This window comes from Botrytis deweyae, assembly GCF_014898535.1.
Source record: "Botrytis deweyae strain B1 chromosome Unknown BDEW_007, whole genome shotgun sequence".
NCBI lineage: Eukaryota > Fungi > Ascomycota > Leotiomycetes > Helotiales > Sclerotiniaceae > Botrytis > Botrytis deweyae.
Window position 1 is genome coordinate 630,488 of NW_024066214.1, and position 26,389 is coordinate 656,876.

The 26,389-nt window shown below is 44.0% G+C and overlaps 9 protein-coding genes across 9 annotated transcripts; 4 read left to right on the forward strand and 5 right to left on the reverse strand.

Annotated features, from left to right (window-relative positions):
• Nucleotides 1-928: 928 nt before the first annotated feature.
• EAE98_003894 (uncharacterized protein) lies at nucleotides 929-4,729 on the reverse strand (the record flags this gene model as incomplete). Its single annotated transcript, XM_038951514.1, has 1 exon — nucleotides 929-4,729. The coding sequence occupies one exon, from the start codon at nucleotides 4,727-4,729 to the stop codon at nucleotides 929-931; it is 3,801 nt and encodes a 1,266-aa protein (XP_038811987.1).
• Nucleotides 4,730-6,009: 1,280 nt separating this feature from the next.
• EAE98_003895 (uncharacterized protein) lies at nucleotides 6,010-7,212 on the forward strand. Its single transcript, XM_038951515.1, has 3 exons — nucleotides 6,010-6,540; nucleotides 6,582-6,718; nucleotides 6,829-7,212. Exons 1-3 carry the CDS (start codon nucleotides 6,427-6,429, stop codon nucleotides 6,884-6,886), a joined length of 309 nt encoding a protein of 102 aa, XP_038811988.1. The 5' UTR covers nucleotides 6,010-6,426; the 3' UTR covers nucleotides 6,887-7,212.
• Nucleotides 7,213-8,192: 980 nt separating this feature from the next.
• Nucleotides 8,193-10,889, reverse strand: EAE98_003896 (uncharacterized protein; the record flags this gene model as incomplete). Its single annotated transcript, XM_038951516.1, has 3 exons — nucleotides 8,193-8,728; nucleotides 8,788-10,018; nucleotides 10,082-10,889. 2 exons carry the CDS (start codon nucleotides 10,887-10,889, stop codon nucleotides 8,835-8,837), a joined length of 1,992 nt encoding a protein of 663 aa, XP_038811989.1. The 3' UTR covers nucleotides 8,193-8,728; nucleotides 8,788-8,834.
• Nucleotides 10,890-13,393: 2,504 nt separating this feature from the next.
• On the forward strand, nucleotides 13,394-15,915 carry EAE98_003897 (uncharacterized protein). Its single transcript, XM_038951517.1, has 5 exons — nucleotides 13,394-13,776; nucleotides 13,829-14,041; nucleotides 14,096-14,251; nucleotides 14,335-14,473; nucleotides 14,528-15,915. The coding sequence occupies exons 1-5, from the start codon at nucleotides 13,440-13,442 to the stop codon at nucleotides 15,711-15,713; spliced, it is 2,031 nt and encodes a 676-aa protein (XP_038811990.1). The 5' UTR covers nucleotides 13,394-13,439; the 3' UTR covers nucleotides 15,714-15,915.
• Nucleotides 15,916-16,229: 314 nt separating this feature from the next.
• Nucleotides 16,230-17,137, reverse strand: EAE98_003898 (uncharacterized protein; the record flags this gene model as incomplete). Its single annotated transcript, XM_038951518.1, has 3 exons — nucleotides 16,230-16,529; nucleotides 16,655-16,858; nucleotides 17,051-17,137. 3 exons carry the CDS (start codon nucleotides 17,135-17,137, stop codon nucleotides 16,230-16,232), a joined length of 591 nt encoding a protein of 196 aa, XP_038811991.1.
• Nucleotides 17,138-18,416: 1,279 nt separating this feature from the next.
• Nucleotides 18,417-21,527, forward strand: EAE98_003899 (uncharacterized protein; the record flags this gene model as incomplete). The annotated part of the gene is made up of 1 exon (XM_038951519.1): nucleotides 18,417-21,527. One exon carries the CDS (start codon nucleotides 18,417-18,419, stop codon nucleotides 21,525-21,527), a length of 3,111 nt encoding a protein of 1,036 aa, XP_038811992.1.
• Nucleotides 21,528-21,859: 332 nt separating this feature from the next.
• Nucleotides 21,860-22,361, reverse strand: EAE98_003900 (uncharacterized protein; the record flags this gene model as incomplete). Its single annotated transcript, XM_038951520.1, has 2 exons — nucleotides 21,860-22,037; nucleotides 22,219-22,361. 2 exons carry the CDS (start codon nucleotides 22,359-22,361, stop codon nucleotides 21,860-21,862), a joined length of 321 nt encoding a protein of 106 aa, XP_038811993.1.
• Nucleotides 22,362-22,684: 323 nt separating this feature from the next.
• Nucleotides 22,685-24,071, reverse strand: EAE98_003901 (uncharacterized protein). The gene is made up of 6 exons (XM_038951521.1): nucleotides 23,917-24,071; nucleotides 23,843-23,868; nucleotides 23,770-23,795; nucleotides 23,679-23,717; nucleotides 23,590-23,618; nucleotides 22,685-23,493 (listed from the first exon to the last, which is right to left on the reverse strand). Exons 1-6 carry the CDS (start codon nucleotides 24,023-24,025, stop codon nucleotides 22,970-22,972), a joined length of 753 nt encoding a protein of 250 aa, XP_038811994.1. The 5' UTR covers nucleotides 24,026-24,071; the 3' UTR covers nucleotides 22,685-22,969.
• Nucleotides 24,072-24,241: 170 nt separating this feature from the next.
• On the forward strand, nucleotides 24,242-26,215 carry EAE98_003902 (uncharacterized protein; the record flags this gene model as incomplete). Its single annotated transcript, XM_038951522.1, has 1 exon — nucleotides 24,242-26,215. One exon carries the CDS (start codon nucleotides 24,242-24,244, stop codon nucleotides 26,213-26,215), a length of 1,974 nt encoding a protein of 657 aa, XP_038811995.1.
• Between the last annotated feature and the right edge of the window lie 174 nt (nucleotides 26,216-26,389).

The window sequence follows — 26,389 nt, forward strand, 5'->3', positions numbered from 1 at the left end:
TCACATCCCAGACAATTCTTAGGGTCTTAAAACCCATGAAACTTAACAAACACATTCCTATTGACTCATATGTACATATTTCATTCCATCACGTCCCTGCTTCTTCTCTTCCCCATTCGCGAATGTGTACCGGTAATGTCTCCATATTAAAATACCCGCTAGACCTCGAGAAAATATTCTCCAATTTCCCTCTCATCGTCTGGGTCATCGACCCAACAAACAAGGCAAGAAATCAAAAGAATCACCAAAGTCAACGCTTTGCCCCAATCCGGAGCTAGATGCCACCCGATCAAGTTACGTCTTATACCCAAAACCGACACCTGAAAGCCCGAGTAAAGAGCCAAAAGAGGCATTCGATACTATCTGTTCATAAAAGAACAACCAAATCGACATGATAAAGAAAACTAAACAAAATTCAAATACGCCATCCCTTATGCTTGTGGTCAAGCTCCAAGTTCCCATTCCCAAAAAGAAAAGAACCACCGCTGCTATGCAGGATTGAGTATGCTTGAGTATACTAATCATCTCGCGGATGGGATATCTATAAGAACGCCTACTCTTTCCCTAATACATTCACTAAGCATATGCCCTGCATCACTTCGTATAACGTTAATGCCCAGACCCACGCCCACGCCCATGCCAATGCCCAATCCCAATGCCAAGTCTGGCCAAATCCATTTCAAATCAACGAAAGCGACAAAGACCCAAGTTGTCCCGTTGCTCCCAACACCGCATTAAAAATTGAAATTAACCCTTTCCTCTCGTATAATCATCATGTGCTAATGCAATGGAATAAAAACTTTTAAAGTTCAAATATATACTCCGTATGTGAGCGTGCGTGCCCAATTGAGTGGAATCGAAATAACTGATTTTTATCAGATACTCACTCTATACCTGAATGAAATGTTACGTAATGTGACATGTCTCATCAACTGGAGATTGGTGGATGAGGGAAACTTCGCACGAAACCCGCCTCTGTCAAAGTTTCACCGGCTTTGAGCCCATGATTTGTTCCACTCTGACTTGTTCCATGCCGATTGGTTCCAATTTGAGTTGTTCCGCTCTGATTAGTTCCCTTCTCGTTTGTTCCATTTTGATCAACAGGCTGTGCAATGGTTTGATTGACTATGCTTGCGACAGGTGGCGTGGTACCACTAATTTTGTTGTTGCCCGAAACAGCAGTTTGTGGTGGTGGATTTGAGGGATTAGACGGCACAGAAGAGGACGAGGCTGTATTTGGTCTGGAAGGTGTAGGAGCAGATCCTGAATTGCTTCTTTGCAGGACTGGTGTCATCAATGGTGGTCTAGGTACAGAAGAGTTACTAGATTGATTTTGATGGGTTCCAAAAAACGATGGTCGCATGATCGTTTGTTTTGGAAGGTCTGCCCCAATGGGTTTTCCAGGTTGTTGAGCCATGTTGCCTTGAGGTTTGTTCTGATTAATCGGCGGCTGGGGAACCTGTTGCGGTACAGCAGGTTGTGGTTGAGCATGATTTTGGTTGGCAGGAGGTGCACGAGGAACAGGGGGCAACTTAAGAATATTGAGAACACCATTGATAAGTTTCATCTCATGTTCAGTACTATCAAGAGAACGATCTTCTTCGGTGCCATCATAGACTCGATTTATGGCCTTGTCAACAATTGCCTCGGCATCATTTGGAGCTCGTTTTCGGATCAAGTTGGCAACATGGTTACGATAAGCAGTTATGGCAGCGACCAGGTTAGGAGGAATGACTCTTTTTTGAGGAGTCGTGGCTGGTACAGCTCCGTGCGCAACTTGTGGTGCAGCATGAGCAGCTGTCTGGGTCTGGTGACCAGTTGGTGGTTGTGGTTGCTGTGATTGCACTGGTGCTTGGTTCGTTTTAGGTGGCTGCGGTGGTTGATAGTGAGGCTGTTGAGGCTGTGGATATGGGTGTTGATGTTGTGAATTTTGCGGATGCGGATGCTGTTGATGTTGAGGCTGTTGTTGTTGGACCTGTTGATGTTGGACCTGTTGTTGTTGGACCTGTTGATTTTGAGACTGTTGTTGTTGGACCTGTTGATTTTGAGACTGTTGAGGTTGAGGTTGCTGTTGCGAAGTTTGCTGTGGAGGTTGCTGTTGAGTGCCTTGAGATTGTGTTCCAGCGGCAGGTGGCTTCGGAGCATAGGGGGAACTATAAGAAGCAGGCGCAGAAGGTACCAATTGAGGTGCCATTGGAGGGATGAAAGGTGGCTGAATGACTTGAGGTGGATGATAACCCTGAGGAGGATAAGGAGAATAGTGAGCATTTGGGCCCATGTAAGGCTGGCCTGGTTGATATTGTTGATACTCCCCTTGTGCATGTGGGTTCATCTGATTGTGATATAAATTGGGATTCAACATATATCCAGGCGGAGGCTGACCGTAACCAGAAACTGGTGGGCCAGCTTGATATATTGGTTGGTTTCCACCTGCAACTGGAGGTGAGGGTGCTCTCTTCTTCTTCTCCTTTAGATAACTGGAACCGGGTTTCAGAGTCCAAGCCCAGCCTTTACCAGCACGTTTAGTACGTTCAAAACATTCATGCTGTCCTAAATTATGCCTCACACTGCTTTGCCACCCCTTTGATTCTTGAAAGGCGTAATACGGATATTGGACCTCCATCTCGTTATAGATTTGTGGAAGACACAAAGGCTGCTCTGCTTCCTGTAGAAGCTCAAAAATGACCTGAAGATAATTCTTTGGTGGCCTTGAAAGTTGATCCGCAGTAAAGTCCTCTCTTTTGTGTGTAACTTCTTTCAAAACATAAGCAACCTTTCTGGAGCTTCCGTTTTTGGCTTGTATGCAATTGCCATCATCATCAAATCTGTCCTCATCACCCTCCTCAGGGGTCTTAGGGCCTGATTGTCTCTTGGTATATTTGCGTTTTTGTCGTGGTGGTCCTTCTTCCGTAACATCTGGTCGTGGATGCTTTCTTGGTCTACCAACTTTGTTTTTACCAGGTACAGTTTTCGAGGCTGTTGCTTGATTTTGTTCTTCAACCCTCTGCTCTTCTTGAGCCCGTTCTTCTTCTTGAATCCTCTCTCTTTCCAGGGCTTCCTTCTTAGCAATTTGTTGTTCACGTTTGGACATGACACCATTCTTAGGCGGGCGTCCTGGTCCACGTTTCTTTGTAGGTTGTGGGCTACTGTCCGTTGAGTTGTCAACAGGGGATTCTGCTTCCTCGGCGTCTTTTTCTTCGTCAATCGCCACTCCTAAGGGGTACAAAGGATCGAGATCCTCCACTCTGTCAACTTCGTTGTCAGGAACTTCGTCCACCCCGAAATCGTTTTCATTATCTGAAGAGCATTCGCTATCGGTAGACCTCTGATCACCAGCTCGTGGTGCATCATCAAAACTGAGACTCATCTCTTTCCCTCCTTCCGAATAGGTTGTTGTCGCAGTAGCAGTCGCCTCTTCTTCGGGTTCTTCATGATACTGGAACCCTGTGTCATCGATTACGACATCTGGTAACAGAAATCTAAAGAAAACAAACCCCATTTGCAATTTGCTACCACTCACTAATGGTGCTATCTGCTTGGGCTCGAAGTATATATCGTCCACGAAACCTCCATTTCTACCAAGGAATTCTACTTTGAAACTATCTTGATGGTCATCATAAAATATTTTAACGTGTTCTCTGGATATAGCTTTGAAGCCCGCTACACCTTTGTTGAATGGAGGATGTACATGGAGGACAGGACAACTATGCGGATCGGGGTTTTGAAGTGACATGTTTCCATTTGCAGGAGGCAGAAGTGATCCAGCAGTAGCACTGTTCCCACTGATAGATCTTGAGCCCTTATTCTTCTTCCCCTTGCGACTTCGCCTGTCTGCCAATTTTACCCAAGGATCCATGATACCACCAGTATGACTTTCGATCTGCATGGTTGGTTTAAACGAGGAGAATTCTGATGTATTCATTGCCTCATGCTCCTTCTCATATCTTCTCATATTGTTATACCCATTTTGATCACGACCTATGATCAATTCATGTGTAGTCATATAAAAGTCCGAATCATCAAAAGCTAGCTTTGCATAACCATCCAACTGCACTCCTGGGTCTATCAAAGGTTGTCGATTATAAAAGTCCGGGTTGGGCGCAACGTTTGGAAAGTCCATAGTTTGGTCGTAGGCCCATACGTTGCCATCCAAATTCATATCCGCTCCATATATGTTCGCAGGATCTACAAGTACATTTGTCGTGTTATAAGAAGGAAAGGAGGCAAGGGGTCCAATATTTGACGATTGTAGTTGTTCCTGAGTGGGTTGGACTGTTGATTCCGGACCAGCTTGTCCAAAAATTTCGGGGTTGGTATCGTTGGCCTCTTTTTTATGCGACTCCTGTTTAATTGTCGCATTACTCATCTCCATTGCGGAATCGATTGGCACTGTGGATTGTGCGGAAATGTTGTTCTCAGTATGGTTTTCCGATCCTGTATATCCCGTTTCATTCGTAGTATTGAGTGCCTCTTCTGGAGTGCTTGACTTCTTGATCTCGGGAAGGAGACTTGCTGTCGATGGTTGGGCTGAATTCGAAGGAAGAGTTGTATCCATTGCAGCGGCAACAGACTTGTCTTGTTCTGCAAAGACGGGGCTGTTATTATCGTGAGAAGGTTTGGGGTATGTGAACATCTCGATGTGATCAGAGTCGAAGTGAATGCCTGTAGACATTAATGCAACGGGCGCGACAGGTTGAGGAACGGCCTCTGCCATCTGTGATGAAGTCATCGCTGCTAAAAACAACTCGTTCACCTTCTTAATGTGAAGTGTGAAGGCGATATGTCATGCAGGTAGGGTGTTGTTGCGGTATGGTTGCGAAAGATTCGCAGGTTGCGAGGGTGCGAAGATGTCGATTTTCGACGTCAGAATTGATGCGGAAAGGAAGGAAGGGGAGTACATCGGGATTTATTTTTCGATAGAGGGTCCGGATAAGACCACGTGACTGTAATGATTAGGTAAAGTTTATCGAATGGCGTTACTTGATTAGCTGTAGGTAAAAGTTAATGTTCTTTCTACCGGTCTAGTAGGTGGGTATCTATCAAATTTACAAGTTATCGAGGTCTATCTAAACAACTAAGCAGTATCTAAGCAGTATCTAACGAGTATCTAACCAGTATCTAAGCCGTACCCAGTCAGTATCGGTATCAGCTATCAAGAATCTCTCTTCAATTTTCCCTCGAACCATTCCACTCCCACTCCACTTTTGGAGGAGAAAGAGAATCTACCGTAGCGTGTATGGACTCACTCACACTTTCTCTGTTGATCATGCATGGGCAATTGGATGAATGGCTGCAGATGTTTCCAACTCTCCACCTATTCTTTGATAGATGACTCCAAGTTTCATTCTATTTGCCTAATAGGGTACTTAAGGTAGGTCCATAGGTAGCCCAGAGTCATCGAGTAGATGTAATCTACCTATCAGGGAAAACAGATGATCGTCAACTCTTATTATTCATCTCTTAGGTGTCCCCAACCTTGGAATTGCATACGGTGGACTCCATACTAGCTACTTGGTATATACCTACCTACCTCATAGTATAGATCTAGATAGTCACGCTTACCTAGGTAATAGTGATCTTCTTCAAAAATGTTCATATGTATTTGAAATGGAGTCTATCCCATTATCACATTCACATTGGAAATCCCCATCTATCTACTGTACATCTCTCGCTTCTCTCGCTTCTCCATACTCGAGTACAGCCAAAAAGAAAGGCAAATCCTCTTATCAACCTTGAAACATATCCCCAGATGAAACACTTCCATCCCCAGACATTCAGATGAAATAGATGAATCAGACCGATCTAATGCCCTGTGCTCTCTCTCCTCAACCAATGAAAACCCTTCCGAACTGACACCGGTTGATGTAAAACATTGTAGAAAATAGAGTGGTAGGTAGATCACTACGTCAGCATGAACAGCTAATAATAAATTTAGTAATATAATTCACCAAACCTCTCTTTGATCTAACCATACCATAAATACCATACATACTACTTTCTATTGTAGGCACCTACGTATTGGTAGGTAAAATGCGATGAATTTTTACTTTCATCAAGCTTGGAAAGTGTTTCTGAGCTCTAATAGCCAAGACATTCAATCTTCCTTCAGCTATACCCAGTAAGTACTAATAACATCCATAGTATCCATCTAGTCAATGCAAATCCCATCATCTTTCTTTCCCATCTTCTCATCCATTCTTTTCATCTCCTCTCCTCCTGTAGATTGATGACATTCTATGGCATTCTGCACAATTCCCATCTCTTTCCATCCATATTAGATAATACCCATCAATTGATCCATCCATTCTCCCGAATCAGAATCGCCTCAAACTTTCACATCTTAGCTCAAGTTCATCATCACACCTCAACCTATCGCTTTCCCTCCCTCCAATTCCCCATCAATCCAAACTCATCCTAACCCCAAAAATGTGCGACTTCGGAATTCCATTTGTCTGCATCCAATGTGGTACCGATCAAAATCCATGTCATGTTAAGGTAGTCGGTCCCACACTTGGATTCGGAGTTGGAGTACTCAGCGCTGTGAGTATGACCAGTCCCCCCTCCTCCTCATTCCGCACTAGCAACGGTTTTATGAGCTACAAGTCTCCCAGATACAGCCAGCCCTGCCACCGCTCCAAGGTCGCTTTCAACTGACAAATGCAATAGCTAGTATGTTGGCCAGCCTCGCTCTTCGTCGGCTGCTGCGCTACGGAAGTGGGTAAAAAGTAGGTTCTCATCTTTTGATTCTCCCTCTCCTATCTATCACTCATCTATCACATCACAAGCCAATGTCAGAGTGATGACAACTAACGATAGTGCACAAATCAGAATGTTAGGAGCACCTGTGGATATCAACGGACAGGTCTCAAACGCGATACCGTTTTAATGTATATTTGTATTTGGAGACAGCTACAGTGCGTCGATGTGATGAAGTAAAGTTAGGATTTGGATACGTGTGCATGGAGAGAAGAAAATAGAAGAGAAGGATGTTACAATGATACCTGGAAAGATGGGCGGTGGAGAAGAATGCAATTGGGCGAATGATCTGATCTGATCTGGTATGGCATGATGCGTATATATAATGAGTGTGCGGCAGTGAGAGAGGAACATGAAATGATTCAACAATGGAGATTGCACTTCCAATAACGCGCCCAAAATGCTCTCACACCCAACCCCCATAGGGTCATAAAATCAACCTTCATCTTCCCACGCGTCATAAGCTCCAGCGTCTGAATAATAACGCGTATACAGAACCATACAAGACACAACACAGCATAGTTAGGATTACAATCAATCCCCTATGTCATTTACCATAAACCACCAATTACAATATCATCTAGCTATCGTAGGTATCTAGAATTTCATCTCTGCGATCCACAACCCACAACCCACTTACCATAACACATCCGCCCTGCAATCATCTCATTTCAAACCATCCCTAGCGTTCCCAATACACACTATCTAGTGATCGAGGTCCTCGCCTTCCTCTTCCATTACACATTTCCCATCTACATATCTCCACATCTCCAGATATTCAACATCCATCCATCCATCCATTCACCAACCCAGCGCATCCGATTCTTCTCAAAGCACAAGAACAAGAACAAACTCAGCAAATTGTGAAATCAAATCCGAAACTAGATTGTGAAGTATAGATTATATGGCCCCGGGGACCTTGGGTAGCAAAAAAAAGAAATCAAGTACATCCATAGCTTTATCTTACATTACGCGTAGAGGTGGGTAGGTATCGAGTATCTAGTACCTATCCAGACCCATTATCTTTCTATTTCCGTAACGAAATAGTCAAAATAACCAGTGCATTCATTATCTACAGCGTACGCGTACCGATGTACTCTATGAACATATCTACGTACCTAGGTAGACGAGTTACTATTACCTGAGTTACTATTACCTACCTACCTACCTACCTACCTACCTACCTACCTACCTACACAACAGCATAAGAAACCCCGTTAACCTATGTATCCCCTTGCCAGCGTATCTATCCCCTTCAGCTCCGGATTTTCCATACCAAGCCAAAGTCTCAAGATGCATCCATCTATCGTTGTAAAATCATTGGATTGTCAAATGTGTACATGCATAATACACATACGGAACGATAGACGATCACTTCAAAAAAACTATTTACATACTATCAACAATAACCGAGAACGAGTCATTGTGAAGAAGTTCAGTTGGATGTGTACATATAATTAATCCTATTTAGACGATATTGCTACGACTCGCTATGTTGTACTTGTTATTTCCCAGAGGACATTGGTGTATATGTGTGTATCTGTTTATACAGATCGTCAAGGTAGACCGTTTAAGTATTGGATGTGAGAATGAAAATGAAGAGATGTATGAACGAGGTATTCGTACACAACTTAATGTTAGTAGTCGACTACATGGTGTATAGAAGTGAGCGATTTCGCTTTGACACTCGACGTTTGGATCTTCCTTAAGAGAGGATGCAAGTAAAATAACAATAATGCTGTGAGTCGACAAGGCCTTGATCGGAACTGAAGGAGGAACCCGGAAAGACATGCTCACACGTAATCAAGCCTCTTTCTGTCGACATATAATGATCAAGGCGAAGATAAAATATAACACAACCTACCTTGTTTCTGACAAGGTAAACGTCAAAAACCCCTAGAATTAGTACACATCACAAATAGACTTACCATCTTATCACAAAACAGTGTGCTCTGAGGCACAAGATTCGTATCTTCTCAAAAACTTTGTCAGCATTGCAATAAAATCTAAGTACAATATAGGAGTCTGCACCTTTGCACCATGATAGATATCCTCAGTCCCCGCTCGAACTGATCTGATCAAGCCAATCTCACACCAGCTTGTCTGTTCTTCTTCAACTGTTGTGCTGCTGCTCCCGTCATACCACCAATTTGACTTCCATCTAGTGAACTCTGCGCTTCCCTTCGTTTCTCATCTTCGATCTTCTTCAATAATTTCTCCGTCTTCTGTTTTCCACTGCCCTTACCATGGAACTGATGTGACAAATGTTTGAAAGCCTCTTTCTGGTTCATATTTCTTCCGTATTCATCGACATATTTGAGCTCCACGTTAGGCTTGTATTCCTTGTTAAAATGCTCAGCGAGTTGCCTCGATTCTTGTTGGTCTCGCATCGTATTCTGTTGCCTGGCATGTTCTTCTCTATCACGAGCAGACATTCGATCCAAGCGACCTGTGGTACGATCTCTTTCTCTTTGAGCTTTCGCTCTTCTCTCTGCTTCTGCCTCGCGTCTTTGTTTTTCCGCGAGAAACATTTGCTTCTCTCTGAAGATTGTGGCCACATCACCAGACTCTGAAGTCTTCAGAATACCTCTTTCTCTCAAGAGTTTCAAAGTAGAGCCCAAACCCTTTTCGAGAGTGGCTTCCTCTTCCAATCCATTATTGGCAATGGCATCCTTGGTTTCTTCTTCACGCTTGATCCGAGCGAGTCTATCTTCATCATCCTCGATATTTGCGTACGATTCATTCATTTGGACATCTCCATCATCATCAGAATCGGCGCCCATGGAAGTAACGGCGTCTGGTCGAGATACAGATCTTTTCTTGGGCTCTGGTGCAACTGGCTTTTGAAGGTTCGCAACAAATTCCGAAGTTTCATCAATAACTAATCCCGAATCATTACCTTCCTCATTATCTGCTGGAGTTGCTGATGCTTCATCTCTTAATCGTTGAGCGAACTCTTCTGGTCGTAACTTTTGGCGTTTCTTCAGTGCATTTCTTCGTTGGGTAGCAAGTAAAGCTTGTAAATCGTCATCATCAACAAAGGACACGTCCTCGAAAGTTCGCTTTTTGACAATCGGCTTGGTGCCTTGATCAACATCCATTGCATCAGCATTGTCTCCGTTGGATGCAGCTGGTTCAGGTTCTGGAAACACGTCGTCTTCATCCACTACCTTTTGTCGCGTTGACTTAGCCTTCTTCTTCTTGGGTTTTCTAACCTTGATGTCTGAAATGTCAAGATAATCGGATTTCGGTTCATCGTCTTCTAAATGAAATATTAGCGACTGTACTGTTTAGAACTTCAAGTAGTCGGGGTCCTAAAACTTACTCAAAATATCGAGGCTGAAGGTTTTGGCTTTTGATTTCGAGGTAGAGGCAGAATTTACTGTTGCGGCTTCAGTGGTGCTACCCATGCCATCCAAAGTAAACCTCTTTCCTCTCTTGCCATCAATCTCCTCATCATACTGGGCTAGAATCTTTCTATCACCAGAATCATCATCGTCATTCGGGTTGTACACGGGCTTCTTCTTTTTTAGTTCCAACTTGTCAGACAACTTTTCACGCTCGCGCAAATCTAAATTCTCTAACTCATCTCCCTCTTCCTCGTTTTCATCGATGGTGGTATCCTTTAATGTGAGAACTTGATCCTCTCCTTCAACAAATGTATCTAGTTCATGACCGACTCTAACGCCTGCAAGATCTTTGGCTGTATATTCGGCGGCTGCAGCAGCTTCTGCCTCGGCAAGTTCCTGTTCCTTCTTTCTGGCTTTTTCGATCTCCTTCTGTCGTTTCTTTTGTTTCATCAACCATGCTTTGGCATCCAAATCGCCATCATCGTCGGCTTCTCCCAGACCTTTGCCTTCGAGTTTCGCAAATCGTTTGGCTGTATCTCGCGCTCTCTTGATGGCTTCCGCTTTAGCCTCCCTTTTTCTTTTGGTTTCTTCAGCTTCTTGCAGTTTTCGATAATTGTCATAGCCTTCAGCCTGTCGTGATTCTAATGTACTGCCAGCATCCTCTACTGGTGCAGATGGAGCCTGTTTAAAAATTGGACCTGCAGCTCCTGGCACTGCTAAAGGCTTCATTCCAAGTGAAGCTCGAATACGATTCGTCTCCTCAATAGATATAGCGTCCGCCATTTTGATATAACGTGATGTGGGATGTCGAAGAAATTGATTAATGATTATTGTATCGAGTTTCGCGACATTAATAAAGTTGAAGTTGGTATGTGAGGCTGACAGATAAATTAACCCTAACCTAATGTATACTAGTGTGATCCCAAAGTCACGCTAAATTAGCGCCATAGATTCGCTACAAAAGTTTTTCATTGCGCAAAAAGTTTTTGATTTTCTTCTTACAAAAACACCAGATTTGTGTCCAGCGTCCCTTTACCAGAACTGCTTGTCAGCGATGGTTTAAGGTTGTATGCTGAGGCAGTTCGATCGTCTATGGAGCCATCAACCTACCAAGGTAATTTATGATGTCAATATCCGATCGACAAATCTCAGAATGATCGGTCCTTATGAAACCTGAGTCGCTTCGGCTGATTCGGTGGATGAGTGTACTGAAGACGTCAGATTCCAAATCTGTTTGCCTAGGCTGTTAGCCTTTGAGGTTGCGGAATAACCCTCTCGTCTACATTTCAATCTTGGGGAATTTTTATCATGAATCGGCACTTGAATGAGACCTACGACACTTATGGATTTACACGGCGATTGCGCAGATCTATGGAGGATGCATGAGTGGTGGACTATTTGCGAAGACCACGAAACGAGGCGTCATCTTCATCCGGTCGTCATTCCGCTCGAATGGAATATAATAGTACAAATGCGTATTGCGCGTCAAGTTGAGTATTATTAGGTAGACATCCACGTATTTCATAGTCTTGCTTGTGCAGAGAAAAGGCCCGATACATAATCAAATACTGAAATTCAAACTTTCTTCCATTGAGTGACATGCAACTTCTCATGCAATGCTGTGCACGCATCGGGATCATATACCGTTACGGTAGTTCTCCGCCCTACCTCGAGTACAATCTCCTACGTTGGCGCAGGAGATTCTCATGGCCGGGTTGTAATCCTCTCCAGGGCTATCCTGAAGACGGAAGCTGGACTTGGATCTGGACCTGGTTGGCTCGAGCTTGCATGATCTGTATTATGACCACAGCAATGGGCCGTCAATCATGCATGCAGAACAATATACGTACTTATTAGTATGTACCCGCAAAGCGGCCTGTCTACCTAGGTACTCAATTGACGCAAAACTTCAAGCTATGTGCCTCGGGTATCAATTACAAGGTGCATTGCTCAATCAAAGAAAACACTTGATTCTCGGGGTTCAACCTCGGTATACTTGCTAGTTTCTTTCCAGACGACCCTGTCTTGCAGGATATCTTTCCACATGGTGTTTTGTCGTCCATGGCTCGTCATTCGATCGGATAACGGATAATCCTTCGATCTTGTCTACTAGGTATGCCGCTTCCAATCGTTCAAGGACCCGATCTCTCTAGCCACCATTTGGTCCATATTAAGGAGTGGTGGAGATCTCCGCAGGATCCTCAAATGCAACTGCATACTAGGTAGGTACTTACATCGTACAGAGTACAAAGTACAAAGTATCAATGGTACGACAAATCTGCTCTTTCTTAATCTCGGCATCTATCAAGCTCGCCTACAATATCAGAAACGAACTTCAAGACCAAACCCCAACTCCAGATCATGTATATACACCTGCATTGAGGATCTGTACCAAACAATCTCCAACCTCATACCGGTAGGTACCCTCGAGGTACCGTACATCAAATGCAAAGCAGAAAAACGTGCTCAGGCGCAGCGCGGGGTTGGATTCAGGCTGTGGCTGCAGACAAGGGACGGCCCGATTAGATAGAGAATGGCTCGTGTGGGGACCCCGGACTAGCGAATACCTACCAGCGAGGACTTAACCTTATCTTGCTCGAGCCGTGGTACCTACTACTAGGTAGGTATACAATGTCATTGCTGACTGCGGGGTGGAGAATAATATGAAGTTATACACACTTCTGCGTGCCCAAATTAGTAAATACAGACTAACGCATCTCGAGCGCATGTATCGATTGAGATCTTCAAGCACATTTCAGCTGTTTTCCCTAAACGAAATGGTCGTCATCCCGTCTGTCTGAAGACTACCCAAGTACGGTTAATCATGGACTATTTGGTAGCTACATTCAATCACATCTAGACACGATCTTTCAGGGGCCACTTTTACATGCGTACCAATGAACTGAGAAAAGGGCCCTAGCTTGTCACTGTCTATTTAAGAAGAAGAAGAGAAAATCACGGAATTTAATTTATTCAACTTCAAGGTAAGCTTTTAGTACATTCGAAAATTCACAGATTGAACGGCTTAACGTTGCGCCTAAAGTATCTCAAAACGGTTCTACCTCCGTACCGCACACAACATCGTGACTGCCTCCGTACCTTGCAGCTACACAAACAAAAAGGCAAAATTCTGTCCTCTCTTGATTAGCTCATCTAATCCCTACAATACTACCTTGATTCAACTACCTGCCGCTCACACTATCCAAAAAAAATTACCCTGGAGACTTCGGATGCGTCAAGACACCTAGCATCCAAAGGCACAATTCGGTCCTACATACCTTTATCCATGACTTAGGTCTAGACGGAGAGTTCTTCTCACCAACATAAATAGCAATGGCTTCTTCATTGTTTTCCTCCCTCACCTCTCTCAACTCCATCAGCACTTTCAACAGCACTCTGGTCCTCCAAGCTGTTCAACCCATTATGCATACATTCGCTCCCCTCCTTTTGGTTGGCAGTCTTGCCCTCCAAACTATTTATGCCTTGCCTGGCCCCAGTAAAGTTGAGCAACGCGCCGAAATCCTAAAACGCTCGGTGGATTCTTTCATTGCCACCGAAAGTCCTATTGCTTTCAGAAATCTTTTATGTAATATCGGCTCAGATGGAGCTTGTGCTTCAGGGGCAGCTTCGGGGATTGTGATTGCTTCGCCTGACAAAGTGAATCCAGATTGTTAGTATTTCATGGAGTTGTTTGAATAAATGGAATTCTGATATGCAAACAGATTTTTATACTTGGACTCGAGACTCCGCATTGGTCTTCAAAGCCCTCGTTGATACATTTATCAGTAGCAGTTATTCTGCATCACTTCAACAAGAGATTGAAAATTATATCAGCTCCCAAGCTGGTCTCCAAACCGTATCAAACCCTTCAGGAGGATTATCATCCGGTGGTCTGGGCGAGCCCAAGTTCAACGCGGACAAATCGGCATTCACAGGTGAGAAAATGCGAAAACTCTCTTCTGATGGTGACTGACATGTGAACTATACAGGGTCTTGGGGAAGACCTCAACGAGATGGACCCGCTTTACGTGCTACTGCTATGATTACCTATTCAAAATGGTTGATTGCCAATGGATATACCTCCACTGTGCAAAACATTGTTTGGCCAATTATCAGAAATGATCTGTCTTATGTTACTCAATATTGTAAGTCAACGGGAAGAAAACCAAACTAGTCTCAGAATAGATGACCCTCTTTTCTTGAAGCCTTTGGCTGACTCAATCCACAGGGAACCAAACTGGCTTCGATCTCTGGGAAGAAGTTCAAGGATCAAGTTTCTTCACTGTCGCTGCTCAACATCGTGCCCTTGTTGAAGGTAGTGCATTGGCCGCCCAAATTGGTCAAAGCTGTACCTATTGTGATTCTCAGTAAGTATACATGAAAGAACATGTTTCAATACACGTGCTAATCCATTTTTTCAGAGCCCCACAAGTTCTTTGCTTCCTCCAAAGCTTTTGGAGTTCATCTTCGGGATACATCATTTCCAACATCAACCAAAACAGCGGAAGAAACGGAAAGGATGCAAATAGTATCTTGAGTTCTATTCAGACTTTTGATCCTACTGCTGCATGTGATGCCACCACATTTCAACCATGCTCAGACCGTGCTTTATCAAATCACAAAGTCGTGACTGATTCTTTCAGATCTATCTACAGCATTAATTCTGGAATTGCCGAAGGTGTTGCCGTTTCTGTTGGACGTTACCCAGAAGATTCTTACTATGGTGGCAATCCCTGGTATCTCAATACTCTTGCGGCTGCCGAACAACTATATGATGCATTGTACACGTGGAATAGAATTGGCTCCATCACAGTAACTGCTACTTCCCTCGCATTCTTCAAGGATTTCAGCTCTTCCATCACAGCCGGAACATACGCATCCTCCACATCAACCTACACCACTCTCTACAACGCCATCAAGACCTACGCTGATGGCTACGTCAACATCGTCGCAACCCACGCGCAAGCAAACGGGTCCCTCTCAGAACAATTCAACAAAGCCGGCGGCGCCCCTCTTTCAGCTTACGACCTCACCTGGTCCTACGCAGCCTTCCTCACCGCCGCCGCCCGTCGCGCAGGCGTCGTCCCATACTCATGGGGTGAACCATCCGCCTCCAGCGTCCCAGGAACTTGCTCTGCTACCTCGGCCATCGGAACCTATTCCACTGCAACTGCCACTTCTTGGCCCGCATCGCAAACCCCCAACGGCGGAGGAAGTACTCCCACAACCAGTACATCCGCCACCACCAAGACAACTTCCACCTCGACCACCACTTCTTCATGCGCAACAGCCACTTCGGTAGCTGTCACTTTCAATGAATTGGTCACTACCTCCTTTGGCCAAACGATTAAAATCTCAGGTTCCATCTCCCAATTGGGAACTTGGACACCGGCTTCAGCGATTGCGTTGAGCGCCGCAAAGTATACGGCTAGCAATCCGCTGTGGACCGTAACGGTCAATCTACCAGCCGGCACGACGGTGTCGTACAAGTTCATCAATGTGGCGAGTGATGGGACAGTTACTTGGGAGGCGGATCCAAATAGGAGTTATACGGTTCCGAAAGGTTGTGCTACGACTGCTACTGTTAGTGGGAGCTGGCAGGCGTGAGAGGATCTCTCAGATTCCGTAAAGAGATGATAGGGAGATGGTGGTAGTGGGAAAGTTTGAGACAATGAGATCCAGGAGTGGAGCTTTATGATTGTATGAATTAATTGGTTATGGTACATGAAATTGATCAGTATCATTGCATCATTGCAGTCTTATCGAACCCTAACAGCGTGTGTACATGCATGTGTGTGCGCGTGTGTTTCTCAAATAATCTCCTTTGAAATCATCCCAAGCATTTCAAGATAAGCTCCTGATTCCACAACTCTAAAGATCATCGGGTCGCTAATAGCAAGATGTACCCTTCACATGATTTGATATCATATGAAAAAAGCAATCAAGTGAAGTAGATGACAGAAACATTAGCAAATCTGCAACATCAATTAATTCCGAAAGAATCCCTCAAGATCATTTGAAAATGGCCCCCTTAAATCTCGAAGCGACAATTTTTTCCCTGGGGTGCTTCTCAAAAGTAAAAGACCCCTCTCAAGTAATCTTATGAACTTAAATTCAAACTCCTCATTCTTCCTCATCACTCGTAGCTTCAATATTCTCTTTCTTGCCCTTCTTATTCTTAACCTTTTGCGCTGCTGGCTTGACTTTTTTATTCTTGCTCTTGGACTTTTTGTCGGCTTCTGAGTCTGTTTCCACGGCTTCTTCCTCTTCTTCATCGTTGGCATCTGACTCTTCTTCTTCTTCGTCTTCCTCTACCTCTGCTTCTCCGGGACCAACGTCAATACCCTTTTTCTTAAGATTGGCGTTGATTTGGGGGATGGATTTAAGGAAGTTTTTGTATTGGTCAACTGTTAGGGAGATACCCTATTTATTTATTATTAGCTCTTAACTTCTTTTTCTATTTGTCTACTCTGAAGATTGTACATGTATAGAATTTGCAGAGATAGTGTTTGTGAGACTGCGCAGCGCAAGAGGGGGATACAACAAACCTTCTTTCCAGGTAAAACATTTCCATCTTTCTCATAGAACTCGCGAATGTTTATGAGCGTTTGACCTTTGAAGTCTGAAAGCTCAATTTTGCGAGGAGTGCGTCCGGTAGAGAGATCCCATGAAGGAGAGATGGCGGAGGAGGAGGAAGTGGGTTTCGCTGCTGTAGTGGCTTTGGTAGCTTTGGTGGTCTTGGATTTCTTAGACTGAGGGGTATGTTAGCGACGGCTGGGTATTTGTGGGGTGCGTTTGAATAGAGAGGGGCAATGTATTTAGAATTGATTTTGGAAGGTGATGCCAGAAAGAGAAGGATGGATAGATTAGGGACAATTGTATTGAAATGGAAATGGAAATGGAATTGGAATTGGAACTGGAACTGGAACTGGGAGAGGGGTTACCTTGCGAACAGCACCATCATCATCGGATACGAAACCACCGTCAGAGTCGTAAGTCTCGGCAGGTTCAGCGCGGGCTCGTTTTGGCATTTTGAGGGGAGGTAGAGATTGAGATTGAAATATGCGGATTGAATTTGGATCTGGTTTGTTGGATGGGAGTGATGAATCAGCTTATCAATGAGGGGTCTTTTGGAGTAAAAAGATAAGATAAGAGATTATTGAGAGAATAGAGGAAACAATGTTAGACAATGAAATAGTTGAGATGATTTATTTTAAAGTTCAAATTTGGAATGAAAGATTGTTTGATGAGTTACCTGGTAGATTTCATTTGGATTTCATTGTCATGAATTTATTTGGTTGACGCGTTGAGATAAGACGAGAGACAGATCGCGTTTGCGCGTAAATTGATTTTGATGGTAGGCTGATGGGCAAGGATGGATGGGTCGAACCTATATCTAACCTCACTCAAGCTTTTTTAGTAACGGAAACGGTAATCTTACCTTTCCTTACTTCTTCTAGCTACAGGACTGGGGAAAGGGAAGGGGAAATCATCCCTGACGATCCATCAAACATCCATACAGAGTACAGAGGAGTATTTACACATTTACCTACGAGATGTACGATATGTAGCTATACGTTTCTTTTCTTGTTTCAAAGGCTTCCTTCCACCGTGCTCGGGCCGTATGTTTCTCGATCATGACTATGGAAAATACTCATCAGAAGTGATGATTTGAATGTCTGTTTTTAGATGGAATAAATGATCAAGTATATGAAAACATGGATTTTGGAGAGGAAAAGCCATTTGAGAAGATACCTACTGGGTATCTAGGTAGGTAGTATTGATATGCACAATTGTATTAAGCTTGCAACTTTTGGAGTACAGCAGCCCAGTAGGTACCACCTAGGTAGGTAGGTCGTGTTATCGCTGATAACAAGATTGAGTTGCCATTTTGTTTCAACTCCGCCTCAAAGTTCGCGGTCGAAAAAGAAGGTACACAGTGGTCAAAACCAACATTTCATGGTTCAAAGTTCAAAATGGACTTCGTTCCTTTTTCAATGTGAGTCTGGAACGCCATTTCTCTTCTTTTGACTTTCGTCCTTAATCTTAGTATCCCTAGTACATGAAGCTATTCGAGATAGAAGCTACGCTAAACTACCTAGGTAGGCAATGACGATTGACATTCAATTGACATTGCGAGTAGAATGACTTTGGATTAACATTGCATCAGCATTCCTTCGAACTTCGCTCTTTCTGATTCTTTTGCCGCAGCAGCATTGAATCAACATAACAGGTTCAAACTTTATAAAAGAAAAGAATCAAACAATACAATACTGTCAGATAACACCACTACCTACTCGAATGCCCACAATGGACTCAACAAACGAGTCCAAGGTCGCGGAAGTCGCGACCGACGACCACATAACTACACGATTACTACGATTTGTTTCTACGGCCTCGAATGAGCAGCTTATTTTGGCAGCTCTTGCTTTGTCATTCGGCATATATATAATCATCGATGGACTGTTTCTTCTCCTCCTTGGAGGCCTAGGCGGTGTCATCTTACATACAATTTTTACGGAGAAAAGTGCTTTGGCTGTGCGAGAAGAAGCAGTCAAGCCAAAAGATATTCAGTATGAATTGGTTGAGGCTGGCGCAGGAATCAACTTCGAGAGTTTCCGACCTAAGACTGCCACTGCGTTAAACGGCTTAGTTGATGCCGTCATTCGGGATTATGTCAAGTATTGGTACAGTCCAATACTCCCAAACGATGAAGCATTCCCCATTGCTGCGAAATCAACCCTCACGAGGTTCATTCTATCGATGTCTCAGCGTCTGTCGAGAAAGCGACCTGCCGACACATTCCTTGATTTCCTTACCAATTCGTCCTCCATTACCATTGTCTTTCTCAATGAGTTGGCGAATGCAACTTCTGCGACCCCAGGAACAAGCCGGCCTGTCGGAGAGATGGTGACCGCTTACTTGAGTGCAAACCCAGATAGCAGTCTGGCCAATATTATGAATGAGAGACAGCAGAAAATAAAGTTTACAATGGCAGCAGACGATCTTCTGCGAAGCTTCCTTGAGAAGTCAGTCTATGGATCCGGACCAGCCAGAATCTTTCTAAGGGAGATCCTAGCTGGGGTCGTCTTAGAAATGACTCTAAAAAGTTGTTCTAAGCCGGAGTTCATCAACGGATGGATTGTATACCTCTTGGAAGACGGAGAGCCTGGATTGGGACAGGCAATTGATGAAGCCATGGACCGTAGAAATATCCACGATCCATTCTCCGACATTGATGGCAACGTCGGAAATATTAGTATTGCTAGATCCCCTAAGAAACAAAGGCATCAAAGGCAAATATCGGATGAAGACGCCAACAATGAAGCTATGGCAGAAGCGAAGAGACTCAGCATGTTGATTGCTGCAGAGGATGCAAAGAAACTTGCGCAAATCGATGATTTCAAGGACCAAGAAAACAAAATTATTGACGATCAAAATATCAAAGAGAATATACAACCGGAATCAGTTCCTGTCTCATCAACAAACGGCATTCCGCCCCACACCCCTATCACAGACTCAAGACCTTCTCTGTCTGGATCTGATACGAACAGCAGATCTCCTATGTCTCCTGACTCGAAGCAAGCTCTATCGCCTACAACCCCGCAGACCACTTCCTCGTTTACCAGCTTCGACCAGATCGTGCCCCCCACACCTGCCGCATTATACTCAAATGAAACCTCACCTCAGAGAAGCAAGCCAGCGCCTCTAACCTTACATAATGCGAACATCATTATTTATGATGACTCAGTCGCTTCCGATAAAGGAAGGATCAAGAACAAACCTACAATGGACTATATGGTCCAAATTGAACCACAGTCATCGATCCATCCCGGATGGATGATTGTCCGAAGATATTCGGATTTTGAGACCTTGCATGAGGTACTTGGTCGAATCGCTAAAGTTTCGGGTGCGAATCCTTTCATTGAGAAACACCAAGATTTACCAAACTGGAAGACCCTCACCAAACCATTGCTACGCGGTGAATTGGAACAATATCTGAAAGATGCTCTCACGCACCAGCCACTTGCTGAAACCGAGGGCATGAAACGATTCCTGGAAAAGGATCAAGGGACAATGCCGGCAACATCTGCAAAAGCTGGCTTTAACTGGCCTACATCTTCTCTTGAGAACATGGGCAAAGGCGTTTTTGATACACTTAAAAGCGCTCCGAAGGGGGCAGCTGCTGGGGTCACAGGAGTTTTCAGCAACATTGGATCACTTGCACAAAAGAGAACCAGTCAAAGTAGCTTGCACTCTCAAAACCGTATCTCGACACCAGCATTGTCAAGAGTGGATAGTATGGCATCTCAGAGTAGCTTGCAATCCCAAAATCGTATGTCAACACCGGCTCTGTCAAGAGTGGATAGCATGGCCTCATCAAATGGTTCCTCATTTGAACAAAAAAGGGGTAGATTGAGCGAGGAGAGCATGAAAGCAGCTTCAGTTGTCTCACATCCTGGAAAGACTGCATCTCTCGGACGAAAGTTAAGTCGTGGTTCTATTCCAGGCGCTGAGGAGGAGTCCGGTATTAGAACCAGAGGATCATCTGTAAGCAGCTATATGAGCACCGCCTACAGCCCGTCAAACAGTCGTGAGCCTAGTCAAGCTCCATCAACATCCAAGTTACATCTGCCGCCACCACCTACTGAGATGCCCGATGATTATACTACCCCAATCGACAGGTCGTTGAATCAGTCTGGGCTGGTGAATGATAGTAACGGTGCAATCACAGCACCAAATGAGAAAAACCTTACCCCAGTCGAGAAGTCATTGCATCAAGATGTGCTTAACAATGACAATAGCGTTGCACCCACACCAGCAAATGAGGAAAAGCCTGCCCTAACCGAGAAGCCCTCAAACCAGGACATGCTGGGCAGTGACAAGAACCAAACACCTATACTATCAAAAGAGAAGAAAACCGCCCCACTGAATGAGGAAGAAACCAAAGTAGCAATCGAGCTCCTCTTCGCCATGATAACAGAATTATATACTCTGTCTTCTGCTTGGACCTTCCGACGCACACTCCTCACTGCCGCGAAAACATTTCTTCTTCGTCCAGGAAACCCTTCTTTATCCTCTATTCAAGGTCTCTTGCAAGACTCCGTTATCTCGGCCTACACTTCCGATGCGGGAATCGCTTCTTCCATTCAAAAGTTGAGAGAAAATGGCTTACCTACAGAAGCCGAATTGAAAGCCTGGCCAGAAGAGATGACAGCAGAGAAAAAAGAAAAGCTGAAGACTAAAGCAAGAAAGCTTCTACTAGAGAGAGGCATGCCTATTGCCCTAATGGGGGTGATGGGACAAGCAGCTACCGGAGAAGCATTAGGGAAAGTGTTCGATGCATTGCAGACGGAAGATATTGCACGGGGTCTGGTTTTTGGTCTATTACTCCAAGGGATCAAGGCTATAACACAGTAAAAGACGGGACATTGAGAGAGTTAGAAACACTACGAAGAGATGAGTCATTGAAAAGCATAATTAGATACCACTGTTACGTAGCACTATTAATCAACGAGAAATGAAAAATGAAATTATTAAAAAAACAAGATTTATGTCGTTTTAAGATACTCCTGCAATGACTGCAATAATCCCCTGGTTTGCTAATACTGCACATCTTTTCGTAGGAGAGTGCTCCATGGTCACCACAACACTCCATCTGGTATGCCAAGCTGACAATGGGAACCAACTGACTGATTAAGGTACATATTAAGATAGATATTAAAGTACATATATCTAAAGTTCCACGTCTTTCATCTCGGGCTGAATGGGGATACAAGGTTTTGCAGGCTACAGGAAATCAGAATGAAAGGGTTGGCGAGTATCTTCTTACGCTTCTTCTTACACTTCTTCTTCTTCTTCTTCTTCTTCTTCTTCTTCTTCTTCTTCTTCTTCTTCTTCTTCTTCTTCTTCTTCTTCTTCTTCGTCAGGCTATATAGATATACAAAAAACGTAATGAATAAGACCTCTCTACAAGCAGAAAAAATCTGGAAAGAAACTTTTCTCACAAGTAATCACAACTGTCACTCATCAATCGAGATATGCAGCGACAGAGACAGAGACAGATCTGAGGTAGGTAGGGGGAGAATAAGAGACAAGAGATGATTCTTACACATTGGCAAACCCGCTTTCCTGTCCTGTCCTGTCCTGTCCTGTCCTGTCCTGTCCTGTGGACGATGTGGAAAAATAAAATGTGTGATAAGAGGTTGAGGAGGAGATGGAAGGAGATCCATTGTTTGGAGAGCTTTCTAGCATTTCGTGGGGTTGAGATGGGGAGTTGTGTGGCAAAAGATGATGCGGAGATTTGGAGATTTGGTGGCGAGATGGATGGCAAGTGAGTTTTTAAGGGGAATCGGGGATCTGGATTGTGGACCTCTATGCAACATACCTACATTGCAATAAAGGAAAGGAGTATTTTTAATGAATGTGCCTGAAGGAGATGTTCGAATGTCAATGTAGTGAGATTTTCACATATTGTATGAAAGGCGATGCTTTTAGAAATCGTTAGATGTAGCGTCTGCGAGATCTCCTGTATGGATATATCAGAGTCACAAATGTGAGAGCTCAATCCTCTATTGCTTCTAGGGAAAACCACATTTAAAATTGATTCAGAAGCAAGAAGTGCGTTTATTCTATTCATTCATAATACTCATCGCCTAACCCCGTATTTTTACACCATAAAATTCCTTCTCCATTGGCGAAAATAAAGGAGAGTGATAGTCCTAGCTATCCTATATATCATCTCCAGCTCATCCATAACTTTACAGATCCGTATCGTTCCTGCGCGAATACCCACGACGAAAATTCAAAGCCAATCCATTCATATAGCACACATAACTCCTTCCCAGTTCCTTCCCGATTCATTATTCCATTACTCTGTAGCTAACCATCGTTCCGACCTTATGATTAGCCGTACTGAAACTTCTCAATTGGACTTTCTCTCCATTCACAATCTCTCTCGCATCACTATCTCCCCATTCCATTGGAACCTCACTGTCTGCATCTGCGTAGACCAGAACATTAAATGTGCATGCGCCATCCAGTTCTGGCAAAAACGTAACACTAGCCGTAATCTGTCTGAATATCGATTGAATCTCTAATTGGATTTCTGCTTCGGTTTTCTCGGGAGCGGGTGCGGGTACAGGTGCTTCTCCCTCTGTGGGTGCATTTTCGGATGTGGATGGTGTAGTAGAAGATTTAGATTTGGATGATTTCTTGGAGGGTTTGTTGAAGATCTCAACATCAAATTGCCAGCGTTCAACATCTTCGCCGGTTTCTTTGGAAGTAATCACGACGATTAGTTTGGTAATCTTTCCGTTTACCATCCATTTGTCGAGTTGGGACATAATTTTCTTGATGTAGGCTTTGACTTGATCATCCGAGGAAACTGTTGAAGTGGAGTCAGTCCTGCATATAGCATGGTGAATATGGAGGAGCGAGAGGTGAGGGGTTGAAATGTTAATATTGTTTAAGGAGTACAAACCAAGCATTGTAAGGCCATATTTCTTGACTCTGTAAAGAGATAGTTAGTTGGAATGTTCATGAACTACGACATGAATTGGATAGACAAACGCTGAGAAGTCTTCTGCGGGGTATACACCTCGTTGAAAGCTGTGAAACTATTAGTTATTTGTAGACCATTGGCAGACGAGTCAAAACTTACAGAATAGTATTTATTGAGTATTGGAACTGGGTAGATTAGTTTCCCTCCTTCAGATTGAACATCCAGTACTCACAAATTCCGCAACGAGTTTCGAAGAACCTACAAGTTATTAGCCCTGCAATTTGACTTTCACGGAGTTTGACCTACCTTTCAGAGAGAGTTTATGAGTTTTCGCCTTGTCCGATTTGTCAGACTTATCTTTTGACTTTGTGGTTGCTTTTGTAGCTGCTTTTGTGGTTGGCTTTGTGCTCGACATATTGACTATAGTTCAGGAAGATGATTATGTTCTACAACCTGGCGGGCCTTCTTAACTATGTGTCTCTGATAAAAAGAAAGTAAAGAGCCCAAAATAATTAATCGGTTGCCTCAGCGACCGCCGCACCGGGAAGTTCCGTCGCAAGCAAAGCACCCCAAAATTAAATTTCCCCAATCCTCAACCCCGCGTCCTCATGCTGTGAAGCCCACTCCACAAATGCAGCGATGTCCATTGAACCTGCTTAGGCTTCCCAGCACTATCAGATCTCAATATGCATCCCACTTCCTTCCTCTCTCCTTCCCGCGAACATTCACCACATCGGTAACACGATGTGCTATTGCTAAGAAAATCGTGGGGGATCTAGAACGTCGCATCCAAGCTATACCTATTGAACGATTCCGGAACTTCTGCATCGTCGCACATGTAGATCATGGAAAAAGTACACTTAGTGATCGATTACTCGAATTAACAGGCACGATCCAACCTGGTGGCGATAAACAGATCTTGGATAAGCTGGAAGTGGAACGGGAAAGAGGTATTACTGTTAAGGCGCAAACATGTAGTATGTTATGGAATCATGAAGGGGAAGATTATCTACTTCATTTGGTCGATACACCGGGACATGTGGACTTTCGAGCTGAGGTTTCGAGGTCTTATGCCAGCTGTGGAGGAGCACTGTTACTAGTAGATGCAAGTCAGGGAGTACAAGCTCAAACGGTTGCGAATTTCTATCTGGCATTTTCACAGGGTTTGACATTGGTACCAGTGGTTAATAAGGTGGACTTACCGACTGCGGACTCGCCGAGGGCATTACAGCAAATGGAAGAAGCATTTGAACTAGAGCCCGAGAATGCAGTTTTGGTCAGCGCAAAGACAGGATTGAATGTTCCAGCCATCCTTCCAAATGTTATTAAACAAATCCCAGCACCAGTTGGCGATCACACTAAGCCGCTGAGGTTATTGTTAGTAGATTCATGGTACGATAACTACAAGGGCGTTATTCTACTGGTTAGAATTTTCGATGGAACGATCAAGGCCGGTGACCAAATTGTGAGTTTTGCAACCGGAATCAAATATTTCGTGGGTGAAGTAGGAATCATGTATCCGGATCAGACACCTCAAACTATTCTGAGAGCTGGGCAGGTTGGATATATCTACTTCAACCCTGGTATGAAGAAAAGTCAAGAGGCTCTAAGTGGTGATACCTATACCACTGTTGGCTCAGAACATTTAGTCGAGGCATATCCTGGCTTCGAGGAGCCAAAATCTATGGTTTTTGTGGCGGCGTTCCCAGTTGATCAGAGCGACTATCATCATTTGGAAGAATCCATCAATCAAATCGTACTCAACGACAGAAGTGTAACTTTACAAAAGGAATCTTCAGAAGCACTTGGTGCAGGATGGCGTTTAGGGTTCCTTGGTACGCTTCACTGCTCGGTATTCGAAGATCGTCTCCGTCAAGAGCATGGCGCAAGTATCATCATCACACCACCCACCGTGCCCTTCAAAGTGATCTGGCGCGATGGGACAGAATCTATCATCCAAAACCCCGCCCTCTTCCCCGAACAAGAAACCACACATCAACGTGTCCAAGAACTTCAAGAACCCTACGTCTCAGCAACCATCACCCTCCCCGAAGAATACCTCGGCAAAGTAATCGAACTCTGCGAATCAAATCGCGGCGAGCAAGTCGATCTCACCTTCTTCACCGCCACCCAAGTAATTCTCAAATACGACATCCCCCTCGCCCAACTCGTCGACGATTTCTTCGGAAAACTCAAAGGCGCGACAAAGGGTTACGCAAGTCTCGACTATGAAGATGCAGGTTTCCGCAGGAGTAGTATCGTGAAACTCCAATTGCTCGTTAACAAAGGTCCAGTGGATGCTGTGGCAAGAGTAGTACATACAAGTCAGACGGAAAAGATAGGTAGACAATGGGTTACGAAATTCAAAGAACATGTTGACAGACAAATGTTTGAGGTTATTATTCAGGCGCAAGCGGGAAAAAGAATTGTCGCGAGAGAAACGCTTAAACCATTTAGAAAAGATGTATTGCAAAAGTTACACGCAAGTGATATCGGGAGAAGGAGAAAGTTGTTGGATAGACAGAAGGAGGGAAGAAAGAAGTTGAAGGCGGTAGGCAATATTGCGATTGAGCATGAGGCTTTCCAGAAATTTTTGGCGAAATAAAAGGGGGTGTAGACGAGCTTAATGAATGAATATATGTATCGAATACCACACTTTTTTTATACAACGTGTCATTAATTTTGAAACAAGAGTAGGTATGCTTTCATTTCAGATCATCCTATCCTAATCTTATCCGGGTGTTTCACACTCCCATCCTACCAATTATCCACATTCGTT